This window comes from Diuraphis noxia, unplaced genomic scaffold (genome assembly GCF_037042655.1).
Source record: "Diuraphis noxia isolate RWA-SAM2 unplaced genomic scaffold, SU_Dnox_SAM2 contig0002, whole genome shotgun sequence".
Lineage (NCBI taxonomy): Eukaryota > Metazoa > Arthropoda > Insecta > Hemiptera > Aphididae > Diuraphis > Diuraphis noxia.
Genome location: NW_028301712.1, coordinates 33,691,181 through 33,712,308, shown reverse-complemented (window position 1 = coordinate 33,712,308; position 21,128 = coordinate 33,691,181). Strand labels below are relative to the sequence as shown.

Here is a 21,128-nt window from a genome sequence, read left to right as displayed (position 1 = left end):
GACTTATGACTCATTGATTCTGATCGTTTTCGATTCAGATTAGTATTCTGATCTCAGTTCATTGTCTAATGTCTATCGAGTTCTGACTTACGAGAAATGGGCGTCACCGCTGACCAGGTATTTCATGTTGTTGGTCACTGACAAATTGGTCGCTGGGCATATCACCGAGTTGAGTAGCGTTCCATTGTCTGACAGCCAGACCGCTATGACGCCCGCCTTGTCGCTGGACACGACCTTTTCGCTGTCTGAGGTCACCTCCACGGCGGTGATGGCTGACTGATGACCCTGTCGGTTAGTCAAACAACAGTAATTTTTATGATAGATGAAAATTCAAAGACCCGGAAGTGGACTAAGATGTTGCTTCAGACAATGTTGAGTAACCAAGGCGTTTAAGCCTTACTTTATAACCCAATTTTATACTTTAAGGCGTACTTACGCTGAACGTGAAAACGGCATTGCCCACGGTCAGGCCCCAGACCAACACAAGTTTGTCCTCTGAACCGGAAACGGCAAAAAGTCCGTTGGAAGCAATGGCTAGACATGTTATAGCGGCTGTGTGACCGTGCATGGTAGAGTGTAGCTCGTTGTTGTTCAGCTGATAGACGTTTTCTAAGCTCTCCACGTTCAGATGCCAGACATTAACCAAACTGTCTAGGCCACCTTTGTGGATGAGACACAAAGTAAACCAATTTTACAATTATGTTCAACAAAATTCGTGTTATAGTTATAGATATTATGATAATTTAAACTATGTTGCGCTAAAAGTTGACCAAAATTGCACTTATTACTTATTTAATTACTTTGTTTGATGAAGAATAAAGGGTAATATAGATACTTAATCCAAAAATTTAACTTAAGAATAAATAATTTAATAACTAGTATTGTTTATATAACTAAGTTAATTTTTTTTTAAATATGGAGATATATTTTAAAACCTATACCTATTTAATAAATTAGTTACAGTTAATTCAGTTACATAAGACTGTAATCACTTCCCAATCAACTTACCTAATTTAGATAACTACCTGTTATATATTGTAATATACTTCATCATTATTTCTCTTTTGGACACATATACCTACATACATATATATTATATACATTATATATACGTCGTTTGTAAGTTTGTAAAAAAATTTTATTTTATCGATATTGTTATAAAATTGTTTATGTAGGTTTACATTTTTGTCAAAGGCTAATTCCATAGAATAAAATTTAAATAAAGTGATAATTATTAAGAAAATTATTTCAAACTTAAATATAATATAATAATAAAATAATAAAATTTCTTGGTTCATTAAAAATGTAAGGTTCTGAGTGGGACGACTCTTAAAAAATAATCTACGAGATAACCTAATATTCAAACGTACCAAAGAATATGATTTTACATTTTTTAATCATCGAATAATTTTAAAGTCCCAGCATTGAAGTCTGATAAACCCTAACATGCGCAAAACAGTTCGAGCCTTAGACTTATTGCATGTCATACCTGTAACAGCCATTGTACCATCTCGCGATATGTCTAAACAGGTAATGGCGCTGGTGTGTGGTTTTCGGGATAATGGCGACGATTGTTTGTTGGTTGTGTGCGCGCTTCCCATTTTCCGGAAATTCCAGTAAGCGATCTTCCCGTTGCCTGATTATAAAGAAACGACGTAAACGACAAGAAATAAAAATACTCCTCCACCCACCACCCCAACAACATCACACACACGACATATACACATACTCACAGTATTAAAACATTGTCAAAACAATGTTCTGAATATTGTTGCTCACCTGCCGTGACGAGGAAGTCATCGTTGTTTGTGATTTTCACGGCGATCACTTCTTTGTGGTGCGGGGCAGTAGATATTGGCACGAGATCCAAGTCTCCAGAGTGTATATCGTAGATGTACACCCTGGAGTCAACGCCGGCCACCACTGCCCGCTGACAGTCTTCGGCCAACGCGATCGACATGACTTTGGAACAGTATCCTTTTAAGTTGTGTATGAGCGTGCCCGTCGCCAGCGCGTGTAGCCACAACTGATTTCCCTCGCACAGCACCAACAGGAACATCGAGTCAACTGATATGTCCAACATTTCCACGGGCCCAGGTAGAGCGATGGTGTTGAGCAGGTCAAGAGTGTCTATTTCCCAGAGGCACACTGTACAATCTGACGAACCTGAGCACGTGACAATACGATTAGACGCAAGTTTTGATTTTGTTTCCCGGATAATTTAAAAATAAAATGTATGTTACGAACTTATATTAAACAATAGAATGGTGCAAACCTAGGGCTTAAATATATCAAAAAAAAAATGTCCGAGTATTTTCAAAAACAGAGAACTAAAAAATTAATATCATAATAAAATTTCTAATTTAAGCTATACATCATGTTGTCTTTACGTACCAGTAACCAAGACGTCTTGTGATGTCAGTTGAACGGCCGTAACGGGGCCTTTGTGATAGTCAATTTTTTTTACCATTTTGCCTTTTAACGTGAACAATAGTATTTTACTATTTTCGCAACCTAAAACCACACCAAGTTCTTTGTTGCCACCGTCGTTGATTGTTGCCACGCAAAGGCTTAACACAAGAGATTCTAGGTCACTATAAAAATAAAATAAATAAAATAAAATTATTACTTACATATTTTATGTGCGTATAACATATATGCATAAGTTAGCAAAAAGTCGATAGTTACGTCAAAATAAATAGTTTATGTCCACAGAGATGCAGAAAAATCTAAAGTTATTCATTTTTGAAACCATCCAATATAATCTTAGTTGTTAATTTGATAATTATATAGAACAATTTTGAACTTAGAAATGCCAAGTGTAAGTTACATAGCATGTTTTGATAGATTGGATAACAAAATATACGACTTTCAATACAAATTTGCATATTTTTTTGTCACAGTATCTTTATTATTGATAGGTAGTGAAATCAACGTTTTAAAGTCGCTTTATTGGCATAAAGACTACAGGAAAAAAGGTTTTACTGAGGAAAGGGAATACAATTCTAAAAATTATTGGAACCAATTTTGGACGATTTTCAAAGCAAACTTTTGACTTTTCTCTGGCAAGTTTATGGAAACGAATAGCTCACGTGTATTTCGCTAATAAAGCAAAAGTGTTTAGATCCCAGACTAAAACGCTACGGTCTTCTGAACCAGTAACTAATAACTGAGGGTTTTTGTTCACATTCAAACACTTGATGGGTTTCTGATGTCCTTTGAACGTCTGGACTCTCGCGTTTCCCATCGTGTGCCAAAGTTGAGCGTCACCTTCTTTTGGTATAACAACCACGTGCTGCGCTGAAGGCGTAGGAGCTATATGACGGATCGGTATACCACAGTTGACACCTGAATAATAAACCACATCGATATTGATATCAAAGAGAGTGTACAGTAAATTTTTTTGATTTTCATTTCGATGGAATAATATTACATTTGATGTGAAGAGGCAAAGGTGGTTGTAGCCAACTTGTGTGAGGCACCAACAACGGATCTGTGAAACCGTCGCACCATGATACTGAACATCGTATGATTCTGTGCATTAGTTTGCTACTGTCTATAACGATGGTAAAAAACGTGGTTAATACCTATTTAAAGTGTATTGTGGTACGAATAAAAATGCACGTGTTTGTTTACCCGCCACGGGTCGTAGCCAACTAATGATTTGTGCCCCGAGTTGCAAAGTATCCCTTGTGAGTACGTCACTCGATTTCCTCACTGTGTAGTAAACCAATTCGACGTCTCTGTCCAATACATAACATCGCGCGTGCTCTAGAATAGACCGGAGGTAACTGACGGATATAGTTCGTACCGCTGCCAGTAAAAAGTCGAAATTGCACAACGTCAGCTCTTTTAGTCTGATGTAGTCACCTGTGAATTTTCGTGTGCATTATTTGTAATTTTAATGATTATGGTACGAAATCAACGCATTATTCACAATCGATTATTTACCAGCTTTGAGTAGATGAATCCACGATTCTTCGACGTGTCTCAAACTGTAAGTCATGTCATTGTGTATAACGGTTTCTCCATCTTTGCTTACCGCTGTAATAATAAATACATACATTTCAACACTTGGTAGAATGGATACGTAAAAGTGTATAGTTAAATATATATATATAAAAATGGAGACAAAATGTATAACAATTCATCAATTGAGAATGGCTGAACCGATTTCGCTCACTCTTTTTTTGTTTGGGTCGTAATTGCCAGGAGAAGGTTCTTATGGATGAAAAATTTGAGAAAATTATCGGGTTAGAGAAATATGATGAGGGTGTGATGAAATTTAAGTGGCGCCATCTGCCCAATAAAAAATAAATAAATAATATTAATATGTTTTGGTAGTCAAAGGCAACCATTTAAACAAACAAGTGCTCTCGAGAGCAGCTGGACTTATTTTTAGTATGGACATTTTTGTTTATTTATAAATGGTTGCTTTAGTGACGGTTATTATTAGCGGTTATTATTGTTCTGTGTGATTAGTGATAGTTATATATATATATATTTATCTGTTAGTCCTACATACATTCTTAAATAGCTGGACCGATTGCGACAAAATTTGGTACAGAATTTTATTAGACATAGGGCAGAAGATATGGTAAGTTAGAAAGTGTTATGCCTAAATATCATTGAATTGAATACTTTTAAATTGTCAACATTATATTGAAAAAACTAAGAAAATTACATAATGATATACGGAATTGAATATCGTTGTAAAATTATAATATATTTTAACCACTATCTATCATTATGTATAAAAATATACTGATAGCATCATCACATGAAATGAATTTAACACACAATATGAACTATGGACCATAAAAGAGATAGAATTTTTAACGGGCTATGAAGTGCACGGGTTCAGCTAGTAATTTCTAATTGAATAACAAAGAGCTAAACGGCTATAGTTAAAATATACTTACAACCATCGGTTTTGGATTCAGATTCGTCTTTGGAAAATTCACTGAAAAACAAGTTTCCTATTTCCATATGCAACGTTTTATTATGTATCTTCGATGTAAGGTACCTTTGCCTAACTACATCAAATGTTATTTTGTGTCTCCAACATAATAATATGCGACCACTCATGAATTTTTCGTATAAGAGAGGCACTATAAATATATATATGAATAAATTCCATTGATAATATTTATTATTATTATTTTTTTTTAAATAAACTAAACATTTTTATTCTCACTTATAGTTTTTTTAACTGTACAAAATGTGGAAAAATTAAAATTTCCGTCTTCTAACTTCAAAGGAGTTCCAAAATCTCCAGTTGTTGGCATAAGCAACTCAAGAAGTTCGGTTTCTGTTAAACCAAATTCGGATACTGATATGTATGAAGCTAATCTAGTTACAGCTTTCAAACCATATGCTTGTTCGTAGTTGTCTAACATATTGTTAATATTTGTTTTGATTGTCTCTAAAAAAAAAAAAGGTTTACTTGTAATTTAAGACTAGATTAGTTGAAAAAATTGATATTGGTATTGTTTTAGATTGTTTTTTTTTTGTTTTGTAATAAATATTTACTAAATTGAAATGAGTGATATTATTTTCCGTTTTCATATCAGCACTGATTTTATTATTTTCTTTGTCATCATTATTTTTTCGATTTAAGGTTTCAGGATTACGTAGTAACTTTGCGAAATTTGGTATATTGTGTTAATCAGGAGCAACGGATTTTAGTACTCAAAAAGCATTAAAAATTGGGAAAAGTGCTGTTCATACTAGTTATCACAGCTAGAGTGTCCATAAACCCAATATTATGTGTTCACGTTTAAATCAAAATAATATATAAATATCTATTTTTGTAAAAAATGTTGTTTTAGTTATTTTCTTAATAGTAGGGAATATCTGAAGAAGATCATAATGTAATAACAATGTATTCAGATGAAAAATCACACCATTATTGCATGTTGATGTGATCGAAGTGAGATGAGTTTCTAAAATGTTTGTAAAGATCTAGTATATTTTGTTGCTTGAGTATCGTTTTTCTTATCCCACATTTATTTGAGTAAAAATTAAAAACAATGGTAGTTTGAAATGTTTACAATAAGTTTATTACCAATTTCGATTTTTGTTATGCATTCAATTTCTAAAAAAATCAATTAACTATGACATCAATAACTATAAATTAAGTTATTATTTAACCAAACAAACAGGAGTTATATATTCATAGTAAAGCAATATTATAGTCTATGTTAGAAAATGTATTTTTATTTTTAATCCTCCTTACCTATATTGGCGTCTGGTAGTTCCAAATAAAATTCAGAATTTCTAAAACGGTCTTTTTGCATTGGGGTCATTTTCAATTCATCAGGAATGTTCAAGGTCGTGCATACGATATGTACGTTGAATGGCAGTACTGTTGGTAACCAGGAAAGACCCGCAACTACATCTGAGTCCAAAGGGTTTAATCTATGCAAATCGTCAATGAACAAAACCAACGTTGACGATCTGCATTCTTCTTCAAATCGTTTTAACAGCGTCTGAAACCAATCGCTGATGTACAGCGGATCGAACGAGGCATCTAAAGGCACGCAAAGTCCGTTGGGCTGAAGTATACATGTTAGCTGCTCACATATTATTCTTAATAGTTCCAGGTTGTACGAAGCTCTTGGTGTCACCCCCGAAAACCTCACTATTCTCACTGGTTTCTTATCGAACCATTTTTCACATTCTTGATAGATAGTGGTGATTATTGATGTTTTTCCGGAGCCTAGACCTCCACGTATGATGATCGGTCCGTGTTTAGTGGTCGTGGACATCATTTTTCGTATCTTAGTGACTGCATCCAATCGAGGATTCTGAGGATTTAGCTTAATAAGATCTTTGCAGTGTACTATGTGCACAATCGCTTCCTTGAGCACTTCCTGTATAGTTTTGTTCCTGGCATTCAATTCGGGTTTCTGTTCGATGCTTGTGTTTATCATACTTTGCATTTTTGACATGACTGCCTCTTGGAATATAGTCAAATACATGTCATGTTCGGGATGTTCACCGTCGATACCCCCAGGTTTCCATTCCACACTGTAATCGCGATTTGTTTTAGTATAATCAAATTTACATAGAAAAATATTGATCATTTACCTTAATTCAATTAGATTATCTGATGAAACAGTATCCTTTAAGAAATGTTTGAATGATGAAACCGTCTCGTCAATACCACTATCATAATTGTGCCGTCCAGTGAATTCTCTACTAAACACGACCATGTGATCTTTATCCAAGTCTAAAAAAATATATTAATCACAATTATTATTACCTATTTTAACAAATGTGAAGTGTTATTATAACTAACCTAGAGCGTGTAAAGTTTGATGTTGGACCGCTGAATGAAATATTTGAGGATCAACAATTAAACCTCTGCTTAATAACTCTTGTGACGCTTCTTGCATTACTATTAAAGCTTTTTCATTATTTTCAAACCAGAGACGCAATTGTTCTTGATCCTTGTCATTACTGAATACAATTTAAATAAACATGAAAACAAATACTTATATATAAGTATTGAAATAGTAAAGATCAAGATTAATTTTTTAAATTCAAATTATTTTGTGTTGTGTTTTATACATATAGCTGTAGTAAACACAGTGAATTTAAAATATTAATTCGGTATTCGTCTAGTGTACTGAGTTTGGCCTATTGAAAAATACTATCTACCGAAATCTTTTACATGTTAGGTACTTTGTGCTACTAACCAATTAACGGTAAGTTTATAATATATAACTTAGGTAAGTATTTTTTTTTTGTTTCTAGTAATAATATCATCATATTTATTATTGTCGAATAATCAATTTTACCTACAAATTATATATCGTAGTTTGTATGTTTTAGATTCTGAGCGGAGTGAGAAATGTATTGGCTTTACAATGATGTTTATTTCTTTTTCTTTTTCTTTTTTATTCTGTAAACACTTTTTCTCCCTCTAAACTTGCTCAAAACTATCAAGTGTAGCATCTTTTCTGAAAGGTAATGTTCTTGAGTTGGTACTTTAGAGAGGATTTTCGAAACGGTACTCGAAATAAAAGTGGTTAAAGGAGAAAAAGCGTACGATTTCGCGATTTTATAATATTAAATAATTACGGACGACGTTTTCTACCAGAAATATTGCATCAAATGAAAAATGACAAGAGATTTGTATGTTGTATTTTGGATTTTGTTCCTTACGGTTTGAAGTTTGGAAAATTTTAGCCATTTTTGAGCTATTTATAGATATTTTAATTTTGGGAGTTTTTTTGTTGTTATTCAGTTAAAAACATTCGTAAAAACTTGAAATTTGGGTTGTTTACTTATATTAGCCTTACCTAGACATGGTGACATTTTCAAAACATTTGAGTGATCTAATATTTGAAAATTTTTAATAATCTATAATTTATCCTAGACAGCTGATAAACCGTCTTCGCTCAGAATAGTTTTTCGTATACAACGATATATAAGTAATATCATTGGATTCAAATTTAATTCCATCCATTAAAGTAACCCACCTACTGTACAGCAAAGTGACATTCACGACTTACCCGCTTTTTAATTATAAGTCATATCAAAAAAATGTCTTTACTAATGCCTAAAATTAAAAAATTAACTGATCTCAACCTTTCTTCTTGGATTATGCGATCTAACATATCTGTTGTTCAACGAATTTATTTTAATATGCATCCAATATTATATATAATCGTTTCAGTCTGTATACCAGTTGAATTCGTTCTTTTATCGTATATCAATTTTATATATGTATAAAATAATTTATTGACAATAATAATATTTAACTTTTATTTAAATCGAGTCTTATGTGCTAGGTATGCTGTGATATTATCGTCGTGTCCTATACCTAACGAGCTTGTAGGTATTATATGGTCAATGTCCATGTATTATGTTATTTAATACCTACATACCTAATACAGAAAAAATAAAATAAATATTTATTTGTTCAATTTCATTTATATTTTATGATAAATTAACATTTTCTAGTAAATTGCATATTACACTATTAACGATGTTGCTTGGTGAGGCGCGGTCGTACGCTCAATCTGCGTTTCCGCAGATTGAGCGTACGTACCGGGCGCAGTTGCTAGCTCCCGGATGGGTGACCACCCGGGATTTTTAGCAACATATCCTTGCCACACATACACAAACACGTGTTACAACCCTACCCACTTAAAAACCTACAAACAAACATACAAAAATAACCCCTACCGTACCACCCCACACCCAATGACCTATGTTGCCGCGGGTTCTCCTTACAAAAAAAAAAAAAGTATTAACGACATTCCACAGTAGATAACTAACAATACGAGTAGCATAAATGGCTAAATTCACATTAAAATAACTGTAAAGCTGTTGAAAAATATTAGGTTATTTAAACGGTATTGTTTAAAAACTGTATTTTGTTTTAAGTGCATGCCATTAATACACTCCGATCATATATAGATGATTATGGAAAAACGCATTTAAATATATCTATTTATTTTTAACGGAGATACTTCTAGTGTGATCGTTAAGTGGACCTTTGGTTATTCTGTATTAATATATCGTTACTTATCAATAATGTTGATAAACGATTTATCAAAATTGCTATTCATTTTTATTACCTATATTATATTATATATTATAAAACCTGATTTAATTTAAAATATTTTTTCGTATTTTTATGAAGTTATAATTATCATGCATAATACTAACTTCTATAAAGAATCTATTATACTTTCCGAGTTTTTTTGAATAATGTTCATGTTAAAGTAATATAGGGGAAGACAGGGTATTACCGTATGCGGGGCAAAATCGTATTATCGGAATATTATCAATAATTGTTATCATGGAAGTAAACTGAATACACCGATTTGAAACGTTTTGTTTGTTTATTTATTGAGTATGATAGTATATGTGTTTTGATATCACGTTTTTAAAATAAATACGTTTTATATTTTTACATTAAATTACTAAAATACTATCAAAATTTCAAAGAGTGAATTTTTATATGCGAAAAAATTGTTCAGGTATGCCATATTTATTATTTAATAGATAATTAAGTGTAATTTACATTTTTAGTATAAATACATTCATTTATTAATTTAATGTTTGATATGAAGCTCGATAACTTTTAATAGTCTTGTGGGGCAAAATCGTATGGTTATACACTATAAAATAACTATATAGGTACTTAGGTAAGTTGTATTTTTTGTGCCAATGAGAGTAGGTTTAATCGCATATTGTGTTGTGTTATTAATTTGTTGACATTTTGATGAATTGAAAACAATGTTTAGGTACATTTTTAATTAATAAAAATGAAATAATACATAACTTACTACCTAGTACCTACTGCCTAATTTTAGTTAAACTTTACAAGTTAATTAAATAAAAGTCCAATACCAATTAATAATTTACCGATAAATATAATGAACTGTGTTTTGGTATAACAATTATCCTCATACGATTTTGCCACAGAGTACACACGGATTTACCCCGCACCTGGGGTAAATCCGTATTTTTCTCAAAAAAAGTAAAATGCAAATTAAACAAATTTAAAAAAAAAATAGAAAAAAGTTTCGAATAAAAGTTATAGACCATAAGTTTTTCTATATATACCAGTTTAAAAAATTTAATTTCGTTAAAAATGTTAACCTTTAATATGTTGGAATAATTTTTGTTTAATTTAATTTAGTACGTATCCTACCTCACACTCCTTACAGACTTACACAGTTACACATTAAAATTTAAAACTGTATCTGGAATGTCGTCAATTATACATAAACTATATCGTTTACGACTAGAGAACCACCCCAACCTGCTAATAACCGCACTTAACTCAGAAACAATACCTGGGAATCCCCAAAGAAGGCTAAAGAGAAGATGGTGCCGTGACCTAAACTCTTAAGATAAAAAAAAAATATATTTATATATATAGGTATCTAACATAACAATTAAATCAATGTAAAGTGTATGTCATACTTATTATAGCTCATATTCTTATTGTAAAAAACTAATTTACAGATTGTATATATTATTATAGTAAAAAAATTTAAAAAAAAATTAATTTAGTACAAATTAAATTAAATTTATGGTAGAATTCATGAATAATAATAGGTTAATTAATTATACCTTGGTATAAATGTTTCAGTTATGCAATGGTAATTTTTCTAATAGTTTAATAAAAATCTATTTTTCAATCAATACAAATTGATATTTCGTTTTATAATGCCTGCATTACTGAATTATTAGTTGATGGTTTGTTTTAATCATGTATTGACTTTTAGTTTCCCATAAAAATATACATTTGTTGTCTGTCTATGAATGGTTGATATAATATCATTCGTCACAGTTTTTTTTGAATTGTTTAGTTGGTAAACATAATGATGCTTTAATGCATCGTCAATAGATAAAATATAAGAATATAGATGCAATAAATTCAAAATTTATGTTGCCAGAGTACCTAATTTACTATTCAATATATTAATTTGATATACGAGTGTGTTATGGGGTTGTTAAATTTCTGTCATTGTTTAAACATTTCAAGGATCATCAGCTTAATTTATTAAATGCATAGGTACATTTTATATAAACGAATAATGAAATATAATTTGAGGCTTTTTTGTATCATTTAATTTACAGTATAAAAAAACATTTGTATGGACATGCAATAGTATTAATTACTTATTTATTTCGTGAACTAAATGTCCAGTTTGTATAAAAAACAATCATATCAAGTGGACACACTTTTACATAAATTTAATCCGATAGAATTAGCTTGCTAAAAAAAATATTTATTTTTTCTCGTTATATAGACAACCACGATGGATGTACCTTTGCGTTGAAAAACCGTGTAAAGACACCTGCCCTGATTTCTTTCATTTTTCAGATTATATCAGGATCCTGTCAAAACCCTATTACCACGATAAGTCATTCGTTCTTTTGGGCGTTACAATGAGGTGACGTCCGACCGGACTATGGGTTTGGCCGGTTTATGGCGCGACGAGGATTTGATTTATGTCTTTTGACCATAGATTTTATCTCGCTGAGTGTAATGTTTGCTTGCAGCAGTCTAGCAGGGAATTAGGTTCATAAATATGACGGCCTTTTAAAACTAAGAAATGTAGGGAAAAAAATAGCAATAGACTTACGGGAAGTGACTTTGTCGAATAGATTAAAACCGGTGACAGCAGATGAGGGGAGAACATCCTCACCTTTTTCAGTCCCTTAAAGTAAACTCCGGCGTAATATATTTGTCTTTGGATTACATCTACACAATCCTACTCGACAGTCGAACGTTGTCTAATTGCAAAATAAACACAGTTGGGCACCTCACTCCTCCAAAAAACACTGAAATACTGTAATCCACCGTCTTGCCTGAGGAATTAGTTTAGTGCTTAAGTGAAAAGACGTTACAATAAATTTGAATCGTTGAACTGAGAATAATTATTCGATGAACTTTACATTAGCAAAACTACAGACAAAACTAATCAAGTTAAAACATTTATGGAGAAATAAACAATATAAGTAAGACTTTAATCGTTAGAAAAAAAAAAATTGAAAGCCAATAAATGATATTGATATAATTAAGTAGATCGGGGAAAAAACAAAAAAATAATATGATATAATTATTATGGCCCGTAGTCTGTAGTCTGTACAATGTACACACTTTTAATAAGCTTATATAATACTCGTTATACGTTTTGTTAATTTATTTGATATTTTCATAACATATTCACTGGGTATTATTGATATTTGATGATAAGGCATTGCACATAAATTATGCACCTACTCCGTATTCTAGCTATTAAAATATTTATATATATATATACCTATTTATATATTTTTTCATTATTTTGATACAGGTTTTTTTTAATTTTTAGTATAATCATTAGGTATATGACAAACATGGTTAATTATTATGTGTGACTCACAAGTACAATGCTAGAATTACACAATTAGGATGTCTTAATTAACACCAACATTTTTCTTGAGTGATCAACATTTACTTTCCTTCACTATAAGCACAATTTAATTTATAAGTATTTTTATATTATTACCTTTAACATAATTTGTATACATATTTATTGCGTTTGGTATTATTTCAAGTTCTGATTCTAGTAATTCGGTACTTAATGTATAATGTCATGCTAAAAGTTTTAGTCACCATAGATCAGAATTTTGACGTTTTTCATAATCAATGCCCAATGGTATTTAAAATAAATATTGGAGTTATTCATAAATCGTTTTTTTAATTCTGTCTAAGACACAATGTCATATCAATTTTTAATATTGCATGTTAAATTAAAAATAAAACAATTTAACAAAAATAATTAATAATAATATGAAAGTCTGCACACATTTTCATAGTTGTAATGTAAAAAATTGTACTTTATATCATATTACTATACAGGGGCGTATTTATATATTTTTTTTTTTTTTTGGGGGGGGGGGGCTGTGGTATTTTCTCCAACTGAAATTCCCAATTCAGCCTCTATGAGTTAGAAAATTTACATCTGATAGGACATAATAAGCAGACTTTATAAACAATTCCTGGATTTTTTTTTGGGTGTGGGGGGGGCTGAAGCCCCCTCAGCCGCCCCCATAAATACGCCCCTGTTACTATACCATTATTTGTTATAGATGATTATATTAGGAATTCGACGATAATATTAAGCTTAAAACGCATAATAATTATCGTGGTATCCGAGTGGATGCCGAGTTGAGTAATGCCAAATTACTAAATTAGGAATTAAATTGACTTTATAATGATTGCTGATATAGTTGCATTGTGTATTACGTTAACACGTCAAATTCGACAAGTATCTAATATCTATGAATGACACCTACTCTGAATTTTGACAATTTGACTATGCTGTTTGAAAACCAAATTGCGTTTGATGTGACAGGTACAAGTTGTTGTGTTCATATTTGTCATAACGAAGTAAATATTTTTTCATCATAATATTAATTGTAATTATCGTGAGAACGTAGCGTTAATGATTATTATGTAATAAAATTTGGTTAACTTGTAAATATTTTGGATGACTAGGACAGTCTAGGCCATCCCTTAGCTTCGTGACCAATAGTTCACATAGATAAATCATATAAATACTAGTTTAATTTCTACCTTAATATGGGATAGGTTTGGTTATAATTGAGTGATTATAATGCAATAATAAAAATAAATAAATAAATAGTGTTATAAAAATATTGTTTTGATATTAATTTATGTTTGTATATATATTTTAGGCACGTGTTAAAAAAAAAATAATAATGAAATAATTAATAAACACGTTTAAAACATTTTCCTACATAATTTAAAGCAAACAATTACTTTTGAGTGACAGCATACCAAAATGGGTATCTAGATTATATGAAAATAAAGTATAACATCAACATAACTTAATTTTAAGCAAATAAAAAATGTTTTCGCATTATTCAATTAGCGAGGTTTAACTTTTTTGGTTAATTTTGTGATTTGTTTTGGAATTTATTATAAAAAATAATATCCATCAATATTTAATCAATAATTCCATATACTTGATAGAATAAAAATAACATTACGTTGTTGATGGTTTAAACTTTAAACGATTAAAATAATATTGTTGCTATATTATTTTCAGGAATTAGTTTTTTAATAGATTATTTTCTTTTAAATTCCTTGAATTCTTGTAAAAATAATATTATTTTATGGAATTATGACGAAATTAATTTTAACAATTATTATTAATTCAAATAGAATAAAAACTATTTCAAGAAATTTTAAATTTGTAAAAACTATTTCCTTTTATATTATGAATAATATAATTTTTCTAGTTAAATTTATTGTTTTTATTGAATAAATTACATAATCACAAATTATAGATGAGAAACTATATGCTATTATTATTATTTCATTTAATGTTTTTGGACTCTCCACAAAATAAATAATTTTGAAATATTTCAGTCAAAATAAAAAATATTATATAAATAAAGTAACGTATTAATTTACAGAAGAAATTATTTATATTTTATAATAATGTTCAAGGGATTAAAAAATATACGTCAAAATAACCAATATTAAAAATAAGTTCATCACAAAATGTTAGCTCTAATTATATATAAGTATATAAATATGTACCTAATACAAATAATTAACAACAAATAATTTTAGTCAAAATTATTGGTTTTTATGTGAGTATAGAGTGCTCATGTATCCAGCCTGTCAAACTCAAAGTATTAACTGGGTCAAATATTTTAAATAGTTAACCATGCGGACTGCATATAAACATTAATAAAAAAATTAATACACTTTATACTGATTTTTTAATTTAATTTATTATTTAGTCATTATAAACACAACAGTCACTTTAACATTTATTATTCATCATTATTTTAATTACAAAAAAATCAAATTAATAATTTCTTTTTGATGTTTGCGGTATTCACATTTCTATTTTTTTTGGCACTAACTTTTCTACTTTGGGTAAATATTAATGGACGCTGCCATTTTTAAGGCTTATAGTCTAACGTTCAACATATAGTTGTGACACAAAATGAAAATTGTATTTTTTTACAATTAATATTGGTAGTCGAGGGTCATAAAAATGAGCTTTGGGTTGCGTGTTTGATATACCTGCTTTATATAAATAAATTATTTACAACAGCTATTAGGTCGTTTTCGTATGCCTCGCACACGCCAAACTCAGCAGGTAGGTACTCACAGTTTGATAATGGATAATGCGATTCGTCGGTAAATAATTATTATTGAACAATTGGCACTATTTTACGCGGACATCAATATTCAAAAATTTCCCCATTCAAATGTAGCCTATTCCTAGGTTATCCTGAAAATGCCATCAATTGCTGTCAGAATTTTGGTTTACTCCCCACAATAAATAGACCATCTTTATTTTACTGGTAACCAACCAGAATTGATTTCATACGCCATAAGTATAACTTTTTGTCTCGCATTGCTTCTACACATTTCACGACGTGTAATATAACTTGAATAACTATAATAAAACTGCCATGCCACATTGATTCGTGTAGTACAAATAGAGAAACACAAAAATTGCAACTCTTGATGAGAGGGGGGTGGTTGTTCAAGCGAGTTGTATATTATGTATACGAGATATATATTCAATTATAGTTCTGTATTGTTACCGATTGCACTATCGACGTCGGTGTTGCAATAATAATTTACACGGGAGCCCAGGCCTAGAATTTCGCCACTCAGCTTGAACGTTTTTGTACGTTACATTTCATTATCGATTTCGTCGCGAGAATAAAAAAATATATGAAGTGGCCGGCACAACTACCGTAGAATGGTACCTAGGTATCTTTAGAGGTGGGTACTCACGGTTTTGGCAGCGTGTAGTGGTTGTTCAATGGGTCTAGTTGATAAGCGCTCTCCACGGCCGACCACTCCAAGTTCAGCTCCTGCGCGGCGTCTTTCAGTTGTTCGTATGCGTCCTCCGCTATGCACACTGGCGCGGGGCACGGTTGGTGTTCGTCCCCCACCAAACACTTAAAAAAGCAAACAACGCTGAGTTTCAAATGAAAAATTGCTAACCCGTTTATTAATAACATAATCATAGTATATGTGTGTGAGTTTAAAACACTTTCTAGTAACTAGAAAAAAAAGGGACAAAAAGTTTTATTATTTAAACTTTTAGCCAAATAAGCATATTTTATATGCGTACAGCGTTACTGTGTCGTGAAATAAATCAGTTTTGTTTTTTTTTTGATTGATTTATAAAATTCAATTCATTGACGAACAAAATACCTGCTATGAGTGTACTAATGAAATAGTACATAACTAATAATATGTAGGTTAGTATAGTTTTCACAATGTTATTATTTTATTCACCAGTTATTATATTTTACTAAGTGGTACACAAATGAACAAAAATACTTAATTAAAAAAAAAAAAAAACATTCAACTTTTATTATTTATCGTATACTGTAATTTATAAGATTGTAATTAATGTTTAAGTATTAAAACAAAAACTTTTACTTGATAAAATAATGCCACATCAGTAAAATTATTCATTTTAGAATCTTTATGAGGCTAAAGTGTAAACAAACACATTTTAAATTACAAAGTTTATTGTTAACTATGTTCTAGTTTTAATTTTTGATGTAGTATTTTATAGCTATAGTATATAAATAATGGAATTAACAATTTGTTACAGGAAACCAATAGTTATTGTTCATGAACCATCTAGAAATATGTGTCTATAATTCTATAGTTTTCTTTTATATAAAGAATAATAGTGCCAACAAATGAAAACTTGATAAAATACAATAGTGTATAACATTATATAATATTATTTCATACTTTAACATTTTTATAATTATATTATTTTCTTTCTATGAATAATTTATTACAATAAAATATACACAAGAAGTAAATAAGATATTTTTCGAGTGAAATGAATAATTAGCGTAAGTATTAAACTGAGTCAAACCTATAATAAACCTAATGATTATTTCTTTTAAAGAAGTTTGCTTGCTTTTTTAATTATTAGTATAAGTAAATGGATGATAATTTACATGAAATATATGCTGGGTGATTCATTTAAGTGTTTTCAGTCATTGCATAAAAAAGTTTGAATTTTTAAAAATATGAATCAAAAAAAATGTAATGCCATTAAAATTTAATAATTATTATGTTTTACTTTTTTTGAATGATATACTATAGATATTGTATTTAGGTGCATATTGTTTAATTTTATTATATAGCGTAGCAGAATATTTTTCATAGTAGATCCATAAATTTCTCCAAGGCGACTGAAACTTAAATGATGCAGAGATTTATTACAATAGTAAGATAAAAATAAAAATAAATATAATCAAACCAAATTAAAAGTGTCATCATTGGGTGGGTTCTTTTTCCAAATTAGTGATTAATGTATCCTCCCTAAACGTACATATACTTATTAATTATTATGTTATGTATAATATAGTTTGAATATTTTCTTTTTTTAAATAAAAAGATTGATTAATACAAATGCAATTTTAAACGAGTGGTTATAACTTATAAGTAGGATTTGAATGTAGAAGTTAATGTTTTTTGAGGCTCAAATTGTGATAAAACCATAATTATTATGTATAAACGAATTTAGAATGCTTTTAATTATAACGAAGCAAACTTTATTTTCCATAATGTCTTTTTTTTTGCATAATTTGCACCAAAATGTAAACAATTTATAATATTCATACCTACGTAAGTATAGTGTAGCTACTATTATAGATCTTATGTTAGGATAAGCCAATACGTAAAGTAGTGATTAAATAAATATTCTGCGAGATACTTGAAATGTCACTCAACTTCGTTCATCTACATTTTTAAATTTAAATATTTATAAGTTATAACCAATTACATACTTACTCAATCGAAATACAATTTCAGATTCTGAGCGGAGCGAGAAATGTATTGATATTACCATGATGTGTGTGTTTTTTATTTTATTTTTTGTGTCTGTCATCAGGTTTTGGGGCAGTAAAAATGCTTCGATTTTTTGCTTTTACTTCAGTAATTTGTTAAATCAGAAAGTGAATCTAGTTGGTACTTTGGGAGGTCAAAAGTAAAAATGTCTCAATATTTTTCTAAATAATCGGGATAAACAAACTAAAAATTAAAGAAAAAACGGGAATTTTTACGCACAATCGGTTTTCGATAAAATCGATTTTGGTTTATGATGTAACTTTATAACAAATTACCATAGATACATGAAATTTTCACCAAATGTTTAAATATAAGTATATTCTATCCATCATGCAATTTTCAATTGAAAATTTAATTCGAGATTCCTTACAAGTTTGTCTATCTTTGTAAAAAAAAAAAAAAAAAATGTCCACCGGAAAGTCAAATATTTTAATAAGTATTAATAATAAGTAGTAGTAATCTTTTTTTTTTTCCGTTCAAAAAACCAGGAACGGGTGGGAAATGTTTAGCACAATACTGCCACCCAAGTAATAGTAATCTATAATAATATAACCTAGACACATAAACCGTCTCCGCTCAGAACCGTTTTTCGTATACAATGATATAATATCATTGGATTTAAATTTAATTCCATCCATTTCAGTAACCCACTTGTAACCTATTGTACAGTACAGCGATATCCACTTTTCATATATTGAAATACTACGAAAAATATTATAAAATATAAAAGTTATCTTTCTATATTATCATTTAGCAAAGTAAAAAAGTTATAAAATAACAACAATGTAATAACACAAAAGTAAGGTGTTTGTTTTCAGTAATATTTTCCGTCATGACATCAAATTATGCACACAAATATTTTCATAAGAATTAGAACTTTTTGAAATAATTAGTGTGGATTATTAAATGGATACATTAGGTAATTTTATTGGTGTTGAATCTAGGATGGTAAAAAATAGCTGAAAATGCTTGTGTGAAAATTATTTGTAGAGAACAATTTATTTCTAATGTATTAATACTATTAATTAGATACACATTAATTTCAGCGTTAGTGGTGAATGTTTTTATAAACACAATAATTATAAATTTTACAAATTGAGAAGGCAACGACGATCTATCTTTATTAATAGGAAATGAAAAAGGTATTAAACTTTATGAATAGGTTGTAAACGAATAATTAAAACTAGAATTTACCAATGTTAATAAAAAATTATGAAAGGGATTTTAACAAAATATGTTAAATATGTTAAAAAAAAAACAACAAATTAGTTTAGTTCATTTCTTACGTAATGAATAATAATAATAGTGACAAAGTTAATATATTATACTTGTAAATAATATTGCGTAATAACAATATAATATTATTATAATACGTTGTACTTAAAATATTTTTGTAAAAACAAAATATTGGTATCGATCGTTTTGCAGAAAAATAAACAAATAATTTGCAATTGTTTTAAAGTGTATTATTTTGCAAAAAAATACAATTAAAATGTTTATGTATTTGGTTGTTATGTAACCATAACGTCTGTCGGTTTTAGTTAAACGTCTTACACTTTTGTAGGTATTAAGTACATACATGAACTATGAAGTATGTTTAAAGTATGTAAAAAAGTGGAAGAATTTTCATAAATGTATTAACACGTCTATAAATATGTTTAAGCTGATATATTGCGTTTTATTTTATTGTTATGTATTTCAGTGCACATTATTTTACATTTAATACACATTTCATAATAATATTATAATGTATATTATAAAAATATTATAATGTATTTTTATACTGTAGTTTATTAATAACGATGATAATAATTTTGTTCTACTCCTATTATGATAAATATAATTGAATTTAATAGATATTATTATTATTATAAGATGTTTATTATTCAAGTAAATAACTTCGTTTATCGTTGAATCACTATGGTGACATTATCTGATTTTAATTGTTATGTTTTGGCAGTGTTAATAAAAATTCTACACTGTTTACTTTATCATATTATTGTACAGAACTAAATATTATTTTGGTTTGGAAAAAATCATAACACAATATTATTTCTGTGGTTATTGCCATTTCAGGATTTATACGAACGAAAATCAAAATCTCTTTGTAGGTATTTCACGTAACTAAAGTTGCAAGTTTTCAAGGTATCAAACTTCTGAGACTATTTTCTATGCAAATCTGACTTAAGGATTATGGAAATCACAGTGATAAAAAAAAAATTTTAAAAAAATTAAACGAGACTATAAAGAATATTTAAAAAAACGCTCATGACTGCGCAAACAGATCATTATTTCTTAAATGTAAACTTTTACTTAAATACGAAATATCAGCCCTTCGAGGCTTAAAGTTCATTACTATGTAAAAGATATCTTTATTTACCTACACAATTTTAAAATTAATGTTAAAATGTGTCAAGTTTCACACCACGTATTTTTAAATAGTATAAATTATGTGTAAATACCAAAAAGAAACATCCCCGGGAAACTTTTCGGCAATTTCTTATTTCATCCAAATGTTCTGCGAATAAAAACGGATTTTTCATTGGATCCAATTCACTGCCGTAATGCATGTCGACGAATTCTACCTGTGAAAAAAAAAATAACAACATAAAACATTGAATATTTCAAATGTTCAAATGTATAAATCTTGTTTCACATTTTTGCACGTTCAATAAAAGAGGATCAAAACGTAGTTACGGATCGAGAGATTTGAATAAAATTTAAA

General features: G+C 29.4%; 2 protein-coding genes across 4 annotated transcripts in view; one reads left to right on the top strand and one right to left on the bottom strand.

Moving 5' to 3' along the window:
* The window catches only part of LOC149058366 (uncharacterized), a 476,835-nt gene that overhangs the window by 256,547 nt on the left and 199,160 nt on the right, over positions 1-21,128 (top strand). The window lies entirely within an intron of this gene.
* LOC107165554 (protein qui-1) overlaps positions 1-21,128 on the bottom strand; it is a 214,897-nt gene that overhangs the window by 16,132 nt on the left and 177,637 nt on the right. Inside the window, exons 4-19 of the mRNA XM_089220722.1 lie at positions 20,866-20,988; positions 16,313-16,479; positions 7,304-7,464; positions 7,093-7,234; positions 6,239-7,032; positions 5,198-5,425; positions 4,923-5,111; positions 3,952-4,044; positions 3,637-3,870; positions 3,434-3,556; positions 3,093-3,348; positions 2,395-2,594; positions 1,780-2,166; positions 1,490-1,636; positions 437-660; positions 92-285 (exon numbers count right to left, since the gene is read on the bottom strand). Of these exons, the coding sequence (XP_089076848.1) occupies positions 92-285; positions 437-660; positions 1,490-1,636; positions 1,780-2,166; positions 2,395-2,594; positions 3,093-3,348; positions 3,434-3,556; positions 3,637-3,870; positions 3,952-4,044; positions 4,923-5,111; positions 5,198-5,425; positions 6,239-7,032; positions 7,093-7,234; positions 7,304-7,464; positions 16,313-16,479; positions 20,866-20,988 (3,662 nt within the window). The remainder of the gene's footprint in view (positions 1-91; positions 286-436; positions 661-1,489; positions 1,637-1,779; positions 2,167-2,394; positions 2,595-3,092; positions 3,349-3,433; positions 3,557-3,636; positions 3,871-3,951; positions 4,045-4,922; positions 5,112-5,197; positions 5,426-6,238; positions 7,033-7,092; positions 7,235-7,303; positions 7,465-16,312; positions 16,480-20,865; positions 20,989-21,128) is intronic.